This window comes from Aquila chrysaetos, chromosome 13, assembly GCF_900496995.4.
Source record: "Aquila chrysaetos chrysaetos chromosome 13, bAquChr1.4, whole genome shotgun sequence".
Lineage (NCBI taxonomy): Eukaryota > Metazoa > Chordata > Aves > Accipitriformes > Accipitridae > Aquila > Aquila chrysaetos.
In genome coordinates this window covers 29433105-29447016 of record NC_044016.1, presented here as the reverse complement: position 1 = coordinate 29447016, position 13912 = coordinate 29433105, and the positions used below count along the sequence as shown (strand labels likewise).

At 35.5% G+C, this 13912-nt stretch overlaps 1 protein-coding gene across 9 annotated transcripts in view; it reads left to right on the top strand.

Annotated features, from left to right (window-relative positions):
- RYR2 (ryanodine receptor 2) overlaps positions 1 to 13590 on the top strand; it is a 456533-nt gene extending 442943 nt beyond the window's left edge. For all 9 annotated transcript variants that reach the window (XM_030034940.1, XM_041128385.1, XM_041128384.1 and 6 more), the window contains 7 exons: positions 1149 to 1295; positions 2624 to 2758; positions 5466 to 5622; positions 7506 to 7570; positions 8892 to 8992; positions 10513 to 10564; positions 12292 to 13590. In XM_030034940.1, the coding sequence (XP_029890800.1) occupies positions 1149 to 1295; positions 2624 to 2758; positions 5466 to 5622; positions 7506 to 7570; positions 8892 to 8992; positions 10513 to 10564; positions 12292 to 12387 (753 nt within the window). In that variant the 3' untranslated portion in view covers positions 12388 to 13590. The remainder of the gene's footprint in view (positions 1 to 1148; positions 1296 to 2623; positions 2759 to 5465; positions 5623 to 7505; positions 7571 to 8891; positions 8993 to 10512; positions 10565 to 12291) is intronic.
- The last annotated feature ends 322 nt before the right edge of the window (positions 13591 to 13912 follow it).

Genomic DNA, 13912 nt, shown 5'->3' with positions numbered 1-13912 from the left:
TCAGTTCCCGCCCCCTTTCTGATATGCTTTAATCAGAAGCAGTAAGCAAGCACTGCGCCATAGAATTAGAAAACTGACTATATAAATTCTAATTGCCATTTTTCATATTGTTCATAAACTTCATGAACACTTGAATATTCCTGGAGCACAGTCAGATCGGTATAGTTAATGTATGTGGAATTGCTAAAATTTGTATCACTGAAACTGGTAGTAGGATGTGATACAGAATGAGACTGATGATTTTAATAATTTGAAAAAATGAGTCTTTAAAAACCAGAAAAAAATGATTGATAAACAAGCCTGACTGTTAAAATACTTTGCAGTTTAGGAAGTCACTCATCAAATGATTATTAAGAGTCTTACAATTATCACTTGCCTAACTCAGTTTATTTTACTGGTGGAAAAAATGGTGGGGGAACAAATGATTTTGGAACTAGGACTGCCAGAGAATGAAAGTGTAAACTGACTTTAGTCAGGAAGAGTGGAACGGTAAGTCTCCAGGTCTGCAGACAGCATCATCTGTAAAGAGTTAGAGTTTGTTCAGGATTAGGTTTTTTCTAAGGGAGGGACTGTAACTTCTCTTATAAATATGTACTTGTCTTTAAGTCCAATAAAAATTAAATGATAGAGGAAAAGATGAAATTAACATTTGTAGTAATAGTTAGTAGACTACTTAAATAACACTTACATGTTTAAGTAGTAGTTTTAGTAGTGTGAATTAATTATACAATTCCTTTTGTTGCTTGCAGAGTCCTTTCATTTGTCATTAACCACATTAGGCCTTTAATATTTTAATGTAATGATTTAGAAATTCATAAACAAAAATTCATTTAAATCAGAAAAAATTTTTACATTAGAAACATTAACAGATAAGGGGTTAGCAATTTCAAAATTAGTTTTTACAAATTCAGATTTAGAATATGTCAATTTTTACCATGTCTTGCGAACTCTGTATTTGCTGATTTAATATTTTTGCCCAAAGAGAAAATTCTCAAAGATGTCTAGCAAATTCTATGTAAAAAAAAAATAAATTGTTTTCTATTTAAAGAAAAGCACATTCAAGCAATTTCTATCTTTCCTCAGTGTTTTGAATTAAGTTAAAGATAATAGCCACGAGTTTTATTTTGTGATGAACTTTTTTCTGTTAGTCTTTCCTTTACCTAGCGTGGTACATGACCATGTCAGTCCTTGGCCATTACAACAATTTTTTCTTTGCTGCTCATCTCCTTGACATTGCAATGGGATTCAAGACTTTACGAACTATCTTGTCATCAGTGACTCACAATGGCAAACAGGTATCAACTGTCATCTCTTTTCAGCTTTTTTACTTAAGGAGTACACAAGAAAGATCACTTCATGACTTGTCAATCCGCAGAGCAGCTGAATTAACAGATTTGTTCTTTCATCATGAAGTTTAGAACTTTGGTCAGTGGGGAAACTAGCCAATGAGGTTTATAAGTGTAAGAAGATGGGACTAGGATGTATGACAGTCTCTAGCTGTTGTGAGCAACTGTGTCACAAAGTTGCTGTTTGGAATGTTTTCAAGATACATCTACAGAAAGGTCCAGTTGAGGCCCAGTTACTCTTTCTGTTAGTTTGAGAAACTCAGCTCTTTGATGATAAGTAATCTTTTCTTAAAGAAGCTATACAATCTGAAAATCAAAATGGCTAGTGAAGCACATGACACATAAAAGACTCTTACATATGAACTCACCTTGACAAACTGTTATTTGTTTTAATTTGTGGAAAACTTAAGTTTCATTTGTGGAACAAAAAATGTGTCTTGAAAAGTTACAGAAATCAATGTACTGCATTCTTTCCCCTTTAAAGAACAGAATTTCTTACATTCTTAATTCTGGTTTCTTAAAGGAACAAAAAAGCAAAAAAATCAGTCTGCACGTGAAAAAAAGTGAAGTATTCTACCTTTTAAAAATAGTCCTGAAGTTTTAGCAAATTATCTATGAAGTAAGGGGGCATAATTTATGATAAGGAACTTTTTAGGTCTGGCAGCTAAGTGAAATATCAGTTTGCAGGATATTGCAGTTCACTTCCAGCTGCTTTCCATAAAGCTCAAGGCAAAATTTTAGTAGTGCTGCAGTTGAGCAGTGGGTGTTTGTTGCTGCTTCTCTGAGGTAGATGTTAAAACATTAGGAACAGTTTGTTTTATATGTGATTTTAGAGATGTAAACAAAATTGTTTCGGTATTAAATTAGTAGAAATACTATATTGCAATTATATAATGGGTGATATTAAATAGTAGTACTATTGCTATGAAGTAGTAAACTTTCAGATATTTTTGTCTGATTGTGTGGGTTTTATATGATTCTAATGGATTGTTTGATTGTGTATGTATCCACTAGATTTTGCAACATTTGTCTGTGTCATTGTGTTTCTGAAGCATATTCAAAATAAAACAGGTAAAATGCACAATCTTTGCATGAAAATATGCAGATATATTACCAAATATTACAAAGATATGCAAAGAGACAGAGAAAAAGTAAAGATGGTTTTCCTTCTGCTAGTACCTATAGGTTGTTGTTACTTTCCTTCTCTTTTTGCAAAGAAAGTTGTATAGCATAATTTCATGTTGCTGTTATATCCACTTCATAATTTTGTCTTCCAGCTTGTCCTAACAGTGGGATTACTGGCAGTAGTAGTATACTTGTATACAGTAGTGGCATTCAATTTTTTCCGCAAGTTCTACAACAAGAGTGAAGATGGTGATATGCCAGACATGAAATGTGATGATATGCTAACAGTAAGTCTTATTTTGCTTTCTGGATTTTTTTCTTAAACTGTTATGTTTTTGTCCTGACCTTCTTGTAATTCCTATTCATACAGTCATATTGTTAGCCAGCAACAGGAAAGACTATAACTGAAGGCAAAGGAACAAATATAATGAACACCCCTAATAACTAGATATACCCTGTGTATGTTAAACAAATACACCTATAAACGAATAGAAGAAATGTGATGGTATTCTTTGCTATAGTTTCTCAAAAAATGAAGAACAACTACAAGCTGTGAAGCTGAGCCAAGTCAGTTAAAGGGCAGTACTTCTGAATCCTGAGGTTCTACAGGCCATTCAGGAGTGCAGGAGCATAATCATGGACTCAACGACAGATCAATATGATCATAGTTGAAGACCCTTTACTAGAGCATCAGACATCATTTTATACATTGCTTACATCCATACATGCGTTTAGCTATTTTACTATTGGTTACACACATTATTCACGCGCTGTCCACGCGCCTAGTTACATTTAACGATTGGTTATATCAACACTGTACACATGCATAAACATAAAACATAATTGGTTATACTAAACTGCCGAATTGAGGTTCTCTGTGCCAAGTTCCCTTTATCGTGGAATGCGCACCTGTGTTCTTCTAATTGGTATCTTTCTTTTTTTGTCTTCTTGTTTATTCTGTTCAAGGCCTTCTAAAGGTGTCTGGAATGCTCTTGGCAACCGTTAGCTAAATATGTGTCCACACAGGAGGAGGGTCAGTTATAGGCAAGGACTTTCATAAGTAATTTAGGTACTGAAATGCTTCTTCAAACTTGGAAATCCATCAGTTTCTCTTACCATGAATTGCCATGATTATCTTCAATTGGCAATTCTATTACTGAAATTTCCTGTGCTCAGAACCACTGAAAATTATTTTGTACTTACTGAGACAGTGCCAGGCTTTGCAGTTGTGGATAGTAGGTAGAGCTTAGATCACAAAGAATTTCTTAAGATACGTTGCTGTTAATATCCTTTTAAAAGCAGTCATGTAAAACAAAGTTGAATATATTTCAGTATGTTATGCAATATGAATCACTTCCATGGAATTGACACCATTTAAAAGCCCAATAATTAGATAAACTGTGGAAGCAGACTAATATGTCTATACTTTTGTCCAGTTTGGGATGTTCAGTACAAGACACAGATAACTGGAGCATAAACCAGTGGAGGGCCGCTAAATTGTCAGGTGCTGGAGTACTTGCCCTGGGTGGAGAGGCTGAGGGAATTGGGCTTGTTTGGCCTGGAGAAGAGAAAGCTTGGGAGTGTAAAAGCAGCTCCCCAGTGCCTCCCAGGTTATTGGGAAGACAAATCAAGGCTCTTTACAGCAGTGCCTGGCAGGAGACCATGGACATAAAGTGGAAAAAGGTGTTCTGACTGAGGAGAGCCGAGCAGTGGATCAGGTTGCTCAGAGAGGTTGTGCAGTCTCCATCCTTAGGAGGTTGTAACGACCTGACTGGATAAACCCAGAGCAACCTTGTCTGGCCTTATAGCGGACCCTGCTTGGAGCAGGATTTGGACCAGAGACCTCCCAAAGTCCCTTCTGACCTGACCTGCTCAGTAATTCTCTGAAAATACACTTACAAAAAGGCTATAATATTGTACAGGAATGAGTTAGAATAACGTGCTATAAAATCAGGGTTGTCTTTTGTAAAAGCAGTAAGACTTGCAATGTGATGTTAAAAAAAGAAAAAGTACAGAGAATATATTTTTATTTTTAGAAAGAGAAAAATAACTTAAAACTTTTAAAATAACTAACACCACATTCACTCATTAAGGTAATGATTGACTTTCAATGGTAAAATAAAAACTGTTTCTAAAAATTTTTCAGCCATTGCTTACTAAGCATTGTATGTTACTATATCGATTTCTTACATAAGGGATTTTGGGGGTAAGTGTGGCATAGAAATAAAAGAATGGATTTTTTTTTCTATGGTTAGGTTTTAGGAGTTAGTTATTGTTATTGTCATCACTACTTTTTGATAGAGAGTGAGAACCCTGGACCTGTAGTTTGCAAAGCTACTTAACAAAAAAGACCCAATCCCCTGCTCCAGACCTCTGAGAGTGATATCATAATTTTCTATTAAATTATAGCATGCTAAACTAGGAATTTTGCATTGTCAGCATCTCACGTAACTATAACAAGAGACCTATTATACCACTTTTCAGATCACAGTTTCACAGTATTGGTCTCAGACTTCTTCCATCATTAGCCTGTCCTATGCATAAACATTCTCAAAGGTTTTTTGTTTGTCTTGTTTTGTTTTGTTTTGTTTTTTTTAATTTTTGTTTGAAACACCAAAAATAGGGAAAGTCATTCACTTTTGAGCTAGGAAAATGGAAAAGGAGATGGCTGTGGTGGTAATGGTATTTCCTATTTGCACATTACTGAAATGATCCTACGTGAATCATGATGTGCTGCTGGGCTTAACATAGTTGAACCTTTGATCTTTTTGAACTGCTACATAATGACAGAACATGAAATACTGCAGCTTCAGCTGCACAGCAGTATTTCACCTCCCTCAGAAATGTACCTAACTTCAAAGGGGAGAAGATGACTTGACATAGTATAGTTGCTAGAACATAGACCAGTTCTGCCAATTACTGAATTTTACAACAATGGGTGTTTTTACTTTAGCTGCAGACAAACTTTGTATCCCTTTGTTTTGTGTTTTCTAGTGCTACATGTTTCACATGTACGTTGGAGTACGTGCAGGTGGAGGCATTGGTGATGAGATCGAGGATCCAGCAGGAGATGAATATGAAATCTATCGGATTATCTTTGACATCACTTTCTTCTTCTTTGTGATTGTCATCCTGCTTGCAATTATTCAAGGTATATGTTTGTAACCCATGGTGAAACTGAAAGCGTTATGTAGCAGTACAAAGATCTTAGTGCTACAGTAATCGCACACTGAAGATTCAACCAGGGCACCAGGGCAGACCACGAAGCACAGATTTGTATCGTATATCACATCCAGCTGGCTTTTATCTGTATGCTGTTCTTCCTAGTCTCTGTAAAATCAACGGGCTCTAACTGGATCGGTGAAAACAAAAATCTCTGCTATGAGAATACTGGTATCACTACAGTTTCTATCTTCTCGTTGCCCTTTCTAAAAGCCTCCTGTAAATGATCAGCAAGAGAAGTGATTAGAAAGTGATCAGAAATCTTGTGGCATACCTTAAAATTGTCTTTCAGCATAACCTGCCCTTTGTGAACTTATGTGGACAAAATCAGTAGTGGGTGCTGTCAGTATTCCCCCTGCCAGCATCTAATGTTCTTGACTGTCTGGCAAATTTTCAGATTGGTGGTAGTGGTGTGAAAATTGGAACATAGCTTTAAGAGGTTTAATCTTTTCTTACATAAAACCCTCTGTTTGGTGTGATGCCTGCTCACTTGAACAATGTCAAAGAGTAAAGAAAGGTGCTTGATATGAAACAGATTTAGTATATCCTGGTTAATGACAATGGAAAGTCAGCTGCCATTAGGTTAGCTTCTGAATTTGAGTGAAATTATTTAACTGATAGTGTGGCTTGCTGTTGTAATCTGGATAGTGGATACTGAATTTTGGGAAGTCAGGGTTTTTTTCTGTTATGTGTGTATTAACAATGTTTAATATTATTACACAGAGTACTTAAAAGCCCCATCTGTTTACATATTAAACCTTCAAAAGATTGTCAAGAATGCCCAGAAGATCATCTTTTATTAAAGTTTGCACAAATTAACAGAAGTATATTCTTGATGTTGGAAAAACATGTAATGATTTTTGTTAGGTCCAGTTGTTGTTATAAATGGTAATACCTTACTGCTTTTTGTCAGCTAACAGTTAGCTAACTTACGATGATTTTGAAAGCAGTAAGGATGCTTTCTCACTTCCTGCAAAGAAGTTTAGAAGGCGACTCTGAGCTTGTGGTAAATTGTTTATAACTCCTACTCAAGCAGCAAGATTTTTAAAGGGCTTGGGGAGGGTGCAGAATTTTTTATAGCCTGAAGTGACATATCTCTTACTGTTTGGTTCTTCATTTTGTGAGTGGCTGAAGAGTAGAGGCCTTAGCTGTCAAGCTTTGAGTATAATTCTCATCTGGTATTCATCAGTTTTACAGCACAGTAGTGTCAGCAATGATTGTGGTTAGTCCTTATTTGTATTGATGTAAGTGAAGGGAGAATCATAAAGAATTTATAATCTGAGCCATAGAGCCTGCGGAGGTTTTTCTTCTTCTTTCTGTATCTCCCTGAAATGACCCCTTACTTCTGTAGAGCTCTGACAGTGGAACCTCATACTACGTGACAACTATAATGAGAGAGGATGCACAGAGCTCTGAGCCTCTCTGCATCTGCCATGTAATAAATCCCTGAACTCTGTTAAAAGTATAGTAGTAGTCTTTCTATAGTAAAGCTCCATCACTGTAAAACCCATGTACATCTTTAGGTACTGAGTCAAGATTAGAGCACTGTCAATAAAACAGAAGTCTGCTTGTCCCATTTTATAATTCCAAATGGTACTGCCAACCATGTTACTGGTAGCCATTTTCTTTGACTTGCTCATTTTTCTTCGTGTATTGAGTTGTTTTTGTGGTCTTTGGAATGTATATTGGCTTCTATTATTTCTCCACAAGATTCTCATTTAATATTCTTTGTCAGTTATCCCTGGATTTCCAAATATTCTTTGTCACAGTTCTGTTCTTGAACATTAACTGTCATTTTAACTTAAACCCTAGGTTTAATTATTGATGCTTTTGGTGAGTTAAGAGATCAGCAAGAGCAAGTTAAGGAAGACATGGAGGTAAGAACATCCAGTTGGTGAACCATACCCTATTTTCAGGTTTCATGAATATCTCTTTTCAATCCAAATGTGATCTACCTAGTGGATAGTTTCTTAAACTAAGAGGAAAATACAGTTCTGTACACGGTCCAATATCATACAACGTCCTGGATGAGATTCTACTCTCACATCTCAGTCCATTAGATGGAAATAACAACCGACTTTTTTTTTTAATTGACTCCTTTGTATCTATTAAAATATATGAACTTAAGTAGTTCTGTTAGTACCCAATAAAATTCTTTTTAGACAATTTTATGAAGAGAAAACTCTGCTAGCATCCAGGTTCTGAATAGCATTTACCACTCTTCGCTGCCTCCTGTGAAAGAGGTATGCTATGCTTTGACAGGTGCTAGCTGCTATGTTGCATAAGTCTTTGCGTGGGACACAAACCCAGGTTGTCTAAACTGATACTCTAAGCATATTTTGGATTTGTTTGCTAATTCCTAGTATGGATTTTTTTAATACCTCCAGATCAAGTGTGGCCAGTTTTTTGCTGTCAGTGATAAGTTAACAAAAATTCAGATAAAAAGCCTAACAGCTTATTTTCTCATGACTTTTTAAAGTTTAGACCAATCCCTGTATCTTCTTTTCTGTAAACAAGAAAAATCTTTTTACATTGCTGTATAGTATAATGAATTACATATCTATGGCTATTTAAGTCTTTTGGATCTTCAGACTAGAGGTTTCTAACACAGGGTGTTAACGCTGTCATGTTACAGTTCATCTCAGATGTAATCTTCTTTCGTTAATCTATGTGTGAAAGTATCCTGTACTTGGTGGTTTTCTATTCTGTCATTTAAGTATGACTATAAGAACTCAGAAAAGTGTTGCAAACCTACTGTGTTTTGTAATCTAAACTTTGAGCATATTCAGTTTCAGCTGGACAAGCACAGCAGGCATTGAGGTACATGTTGCCATATGTTACAGTGAGTGCTACCTACAGTGTTAAAGGGAGAGAAAAAAAAAAAAAAAAGTCAGCTTTGACCACTGTATGCCATTCTCTCTCCTGACACCTGTTCACTTACAGCTGGCAAAGATTTTTTTGTTTTGTTTTGTTTTGTTTAAACAGTAAGAAGCTACTCTCATGGCAGTTAAACTTCTATTCAGGTGTTTTGACTGAGGTATCCAGTCCCAATCATTAAAAGAAAAACCTTTTTGTTCAGCACATATTACACATGATGCATTGCCATTTTCAAGAAAATTGTTACATTTTTATTGCCCTTTTCTCAAAGGGGGGCAGGGTTATATATAGTGTTGAAGTGCTCTGTATTCTTTCTTTTAGACAAAGTGCTTTATCTGTGGAATAGGAAATGACTACTTTGATACAGTGCCCCATGGCTTTGAAACACACACACTACAGGAGCACAACTTGGCCAATTATTTGTGAGTACAGTAAAAATTAGCTTCTCACTAACTCATGACCCATGCACCCTTTGCAAGTACCTGATAGCTCTCTTGCATAAGTAAGAGTCAGTACTGTTTGGCTTTGATGTGCACTGTCTGAATATATAATTCTGTGACGATGGGAGCAAGGAATGAACAAACTGCATTATCTTGTTCCCAACTTGATTGTGACACACCAAGCTTGTGTGAGCTAGGAGATGGAAACTGGGAACTTAGTATGTGGCTGTGGAGGCGTTGTAAAACTGAATGTGTTGTGTAAGGTACAGAGGAACGGTATGACCTGGCCTGGAGACTGATGGAGAGAGTGCACAAGCAAAGGAGTAAGGCAAGAGAGGGAAAACTTACAATTGGGCAAAATATTTTGAGTGGAGTGCTGAGGCTGACCAAGAGAACCTGGGACAAAGGGTGGTAGGGGAACTGGAGCAAGAAGCTAGGGAGGGGAGGGATCACACCAAGGGCATCAGGTCCACCTTTGGAAAATCCAAGCAGAGCAACAGTGGCCACTAAACTCAGTCTTTTTAAATCTGGAAATAAAACCATTTATCAGGTCTACAATCACTGTATCATATTGTTCCTCTCCTGTCAAATAACTATGAAAATCCAGTGCCAAAGTGTATTTTATGCTAGTGCTGTCAGCATGAAGCGATGGGTGGATTGTGCCTTTGTGTCTATAAACTAGCACTGTATGTGCACAAAATAATGAGACTGTAAAGTCAAACATCCCTATAAAGAAATTCCACCTGAAAAATAGGTTGTGCAAACAAAATACATTAAAAGCACCATCATGTGGGATTTTGTTCCTGCTTACAAAGTACTACACAAATAACACATGATAGCATACTTAAAGTCCATCATCCTAAGGAAATGTTTTTTGAATTTTTTTGTGCATGATCATGTTTTATATTTTTGCATATGTTTGGAGAGAATGTTTATTATGAGTGAAATTTTGAAATCATCACCTAGCGTCTGTCAGATATCTCAAAACCCCTAGACTAATGTATTTTTAAAATGACAAGTTCTTTTCTGCTCATGTTGATCTTGAGTTACATACACTGGTAAAATATCCCCAACCTATAATTTCAATAAGAGAAATCTCTTAATTTCTTCAGCATTTCTTATTCATTGTGGGGAGAGGGAAAAAAAGTTCCAACAACTGTCCTCTGTCTGTTTCCAAGTTGGTGTTCATGGACAAGAAAATGTCTGTTATAATTTTCAGACCAGAAAGCTTAGAAAAATCTTCATTTATACGGAGTTGCTATTTACTGTGAATCAAACTGAATCTCTTGCATTTTAGCAAACTATTCATTGAACAAAGAGTGAATGTCAGCAGTGTCAGGAAAGTATATTTAAAGTGTCTGGAGTATTATCATAAATAGAACTCTGGAATTTCTAAGTCCATGAACAGCATTACCACTACATACTGAAAAATATCCATCCCTCTGTGGGTTGCCTCATGTTTCCAAATACTGTATTCATAATAGCCGTTTCTTTGCTTGTAGGTTTTTTCTGATGTATCTTATTAACAAAGATGAAACAGAGCATACAGGACAGGTGGGTTAAACAACTCTACGAATGTCAACAGTTAGTAAATAAGACTGATTCTAAAATAAAATTCATTCAGGCTTGGCAAAACTAAGAGTATTCTAATGAATAGCTCCCTATATGGTATGTAATTTAATTCTCATTCTTCTAAACAATTCTTAGGACTTTGGTTGCTTAATGTTAAATTGAGCATCAATTCTGTGGTACTTTCTATTTCTATTTTGTTATCTGACCTGTTATTCTTAAATTGTTACTTCCACAAAATATAAATACAGACTATAAACAAAAAAAAAGAGAAACAGAACAGTTAAGCATCCTGTGAAAGCAGCACTCTTCATTTCTCCCTGTTGATTCTTTTTTAATAGTCCTTGTCCTTTATTATTATCTATATATAATCTTCTTTGACTACATTCCTGGATAAATCCATATGAAAGAGCTTGTGCATATGTTTAAAATGAAACCTGTGAGAGAAGTTTCCCTGGAGGTTTCTTCTTTGCTGCTGTTCTTTCAAACTTCTGGTGCTTCCTTCAACTTCCTTTAAGTATACTTAAAGTCAGCAAAAAAATGTATCAAATTTACAGACTACTTTTTTTTTTCTAGTGATAGTCTTGCAGCTGACTAAGCAAATGTTCCTGTGTTACAGATCAGAAAACAAAAACCTGAAGAGCATCATATACGTAGCCCTACAGATTTGGGTTAGAGGGATGATTTGCTATAAATCTATGTAGCTTACTCTTTCTGAACTCTGATGGATGTACTGGGCAATTATAATAATCTTTTTTGCATAAATCCCAGCCTTGTCCAGTATCAGATTTTATGTATTTGCTTTGATATTTTTGAGCATCCATTTGTCATTTGAGTATTTCTTGTTAAATGAGATCTTTTAAAAAGTCTTTTCTATTTGCTTTTTCATTTTTTTCTTGGCATACAGTGTGTCCTACTATATTCACTGAAGCCAGATTTCTACTAACTATTCAGTTTTGATACTGTTAGCTGATAATTTGAAAATTGAGAGTACTTCATACTACATAACTTCTAGGGACATGGTTTAGTGGTGGACTTGGCAGTGTTACGTTTACGGTTGGACTCGATGATCTTAAAGGTCTTTTCCAACCTAAATGATTCTCTAACTTGTGTAACCCATGTCCTTTCTACCATGGAATTTGTATAATAAAAAGCACATTTAAGTGGTGTGATTAAAATGGAAATAAACTGACAAATCCTTTACTATTCTCCAGACTGTCTAGAAACAGAGCTTTACCTGAACAAATAATCAGAAAGAAAAAAAAAAAAAGACCACTTTTTCAGAAAATACTGCTTTTCTAAGAAATACCTTTAATGTATTTTATGTTTTATGTATTTTGTGTAGGCATGTTTTTAAATGACAGATGCAGAAATTCAGTCAAATTTCTATGACAGAAAATATTCTGCTTACCCTGGTATTTGTCTCACGACAGCTTTAATTGAGCTTTACAGTGCCACTGGATATGCAATAATAACTTAACTACCTGGTCCTCTTCTATGTGTTTCTCTAGTGCTTTTTGACTAGGTGACAAAAGTCTAAAAGCTACTCTAAACTGATAAAATCATTAAAGTGATTTTGTAGATTGATATAAAACAACCTGACATGACAGAATCAAAAAAGTGAAGCAGTATATAAATAAAAGAGGAAAAAAAAAATGGTTGATGCTTTCTCATTGAATCAAGTTAAATTATTTAAACTGTGTTTCTTTCAGGAATCCTATGTATGGAAAATGTATCAAGAACGGTGCTGGGAGTTTTTCCCTGCTGGTGATTGCTTCCGAAAACAGTATGAAGACCAGCTCAACTAAGCAGAGATGAGGATTTCCAGACAAAAATATGTCCATGTATTTCCCAAGTCTTTTGGGAATATCCAACAGATTTCTTAAATCCCCAAAGCTGTGTGCTTTTTGGAGCACCAAAGCTCTGTTTTTAATGACCCAACTGCGCTTTTATTTTCTTGTGTATTTGCTTTGAGAACACTGGAGTAAAGAACAATGAAAAATAACAGCAACTCCGGAAAACAAACCAACCACTTGCACACACACAAAAGATACCCCTATACATAACATGCACACATAAGAAGAGACTTGAGACAGCTTATTTCTGAAACTGCCAGATGATGCCCTTGTCTATAAGATCACACATGGGGTGACATGGTAGCAACACTCATTCAATCTGTTTATTTCATCATCCTGGAAGGAACTATATATAGTTCGCAGAGCACTGTAAAAGATTGTTGTGGACACTAAGTTGTGGGGAAATAGTGCCTTACTATATGTGGGTTGAGCTATGCAGAAGACGAGTGCATGATGACATCTTTTTTTTTTTCTTTGTCTTCCCTTTCTTCCAAGTTAATATTTATTTTGTGGTTTTGGTGGGTTTGGGAGGAAGGAATTTGATTGTGCACATCTTTTTAATAAGACTGGAGTGTCTCAGGACAAGATTAGGTTGTTTTCATCAAGTTCATTTCACATTTACCTTCCTCTTTAGCTTTTGCTCTTATTTTGGTAATGCTCTGATACAACACTGCAACTTTATGAAATCTTTGTATGAAAACAAGACGACTGCAAAAAAACACTTTAACAAGAAATGTTTCATTGCATGTTTATTATGCAAGTTTAAAACAATCAAAAAAACAACCTTCAGAAGCAAGTTGATCAACATGAAAAAACATTCACAATAATTATATCCATAGTAATAAAGTGTTGTGGGCTTTATTGTACATCTGGAACAAGTGTCATCGGCCAACAATGTATATGTTATGAATTTAACAGTAGTTTTGGTTTCTTTTCTTTTCCTTTCTTTCATTTCTGCCACCTGTGATCGATAGTGGAGTTGAAGATTTTCTTGTTAAATTATTTTTTAAAAGCAAAGCTGAAGCAATATCCATTCAGGGACTCCATCAGTTGCATCATGAAACACCAATGATGTGTACATCACTCCATTTTGAGTCCTTTTCAATTGTAATGCCAGTCTTTACAAATAAAAAGAGAGATTCAGAATGGAAACAAGCTGGTTTTGGTAGCATTTGAGATCTTTGTTATGGAGTCTTTTTATTAATCCCTGAATTAATTACACCCACTTCAAAACAGGATTAAGCTGCTGTTTCCTTAGTGAAAGTTTTTGGGGTTGTTTTTGTTTTTTCTCCTGGATTTCTTGCTGTTCTGTTGCTCCACCTTATTTCTTTACAGGCCACAGTTTTGTCATAAAATAAATTGTCTGTATCAGCATTCAGTTATAACTAAGAAAATTTATAACTAAAGAAATAATCCTCTAAAAATACTAATTCTGTGTTCTTAAAAGCCAGGCTTTCAGTTCAGCAGATTGTGAATA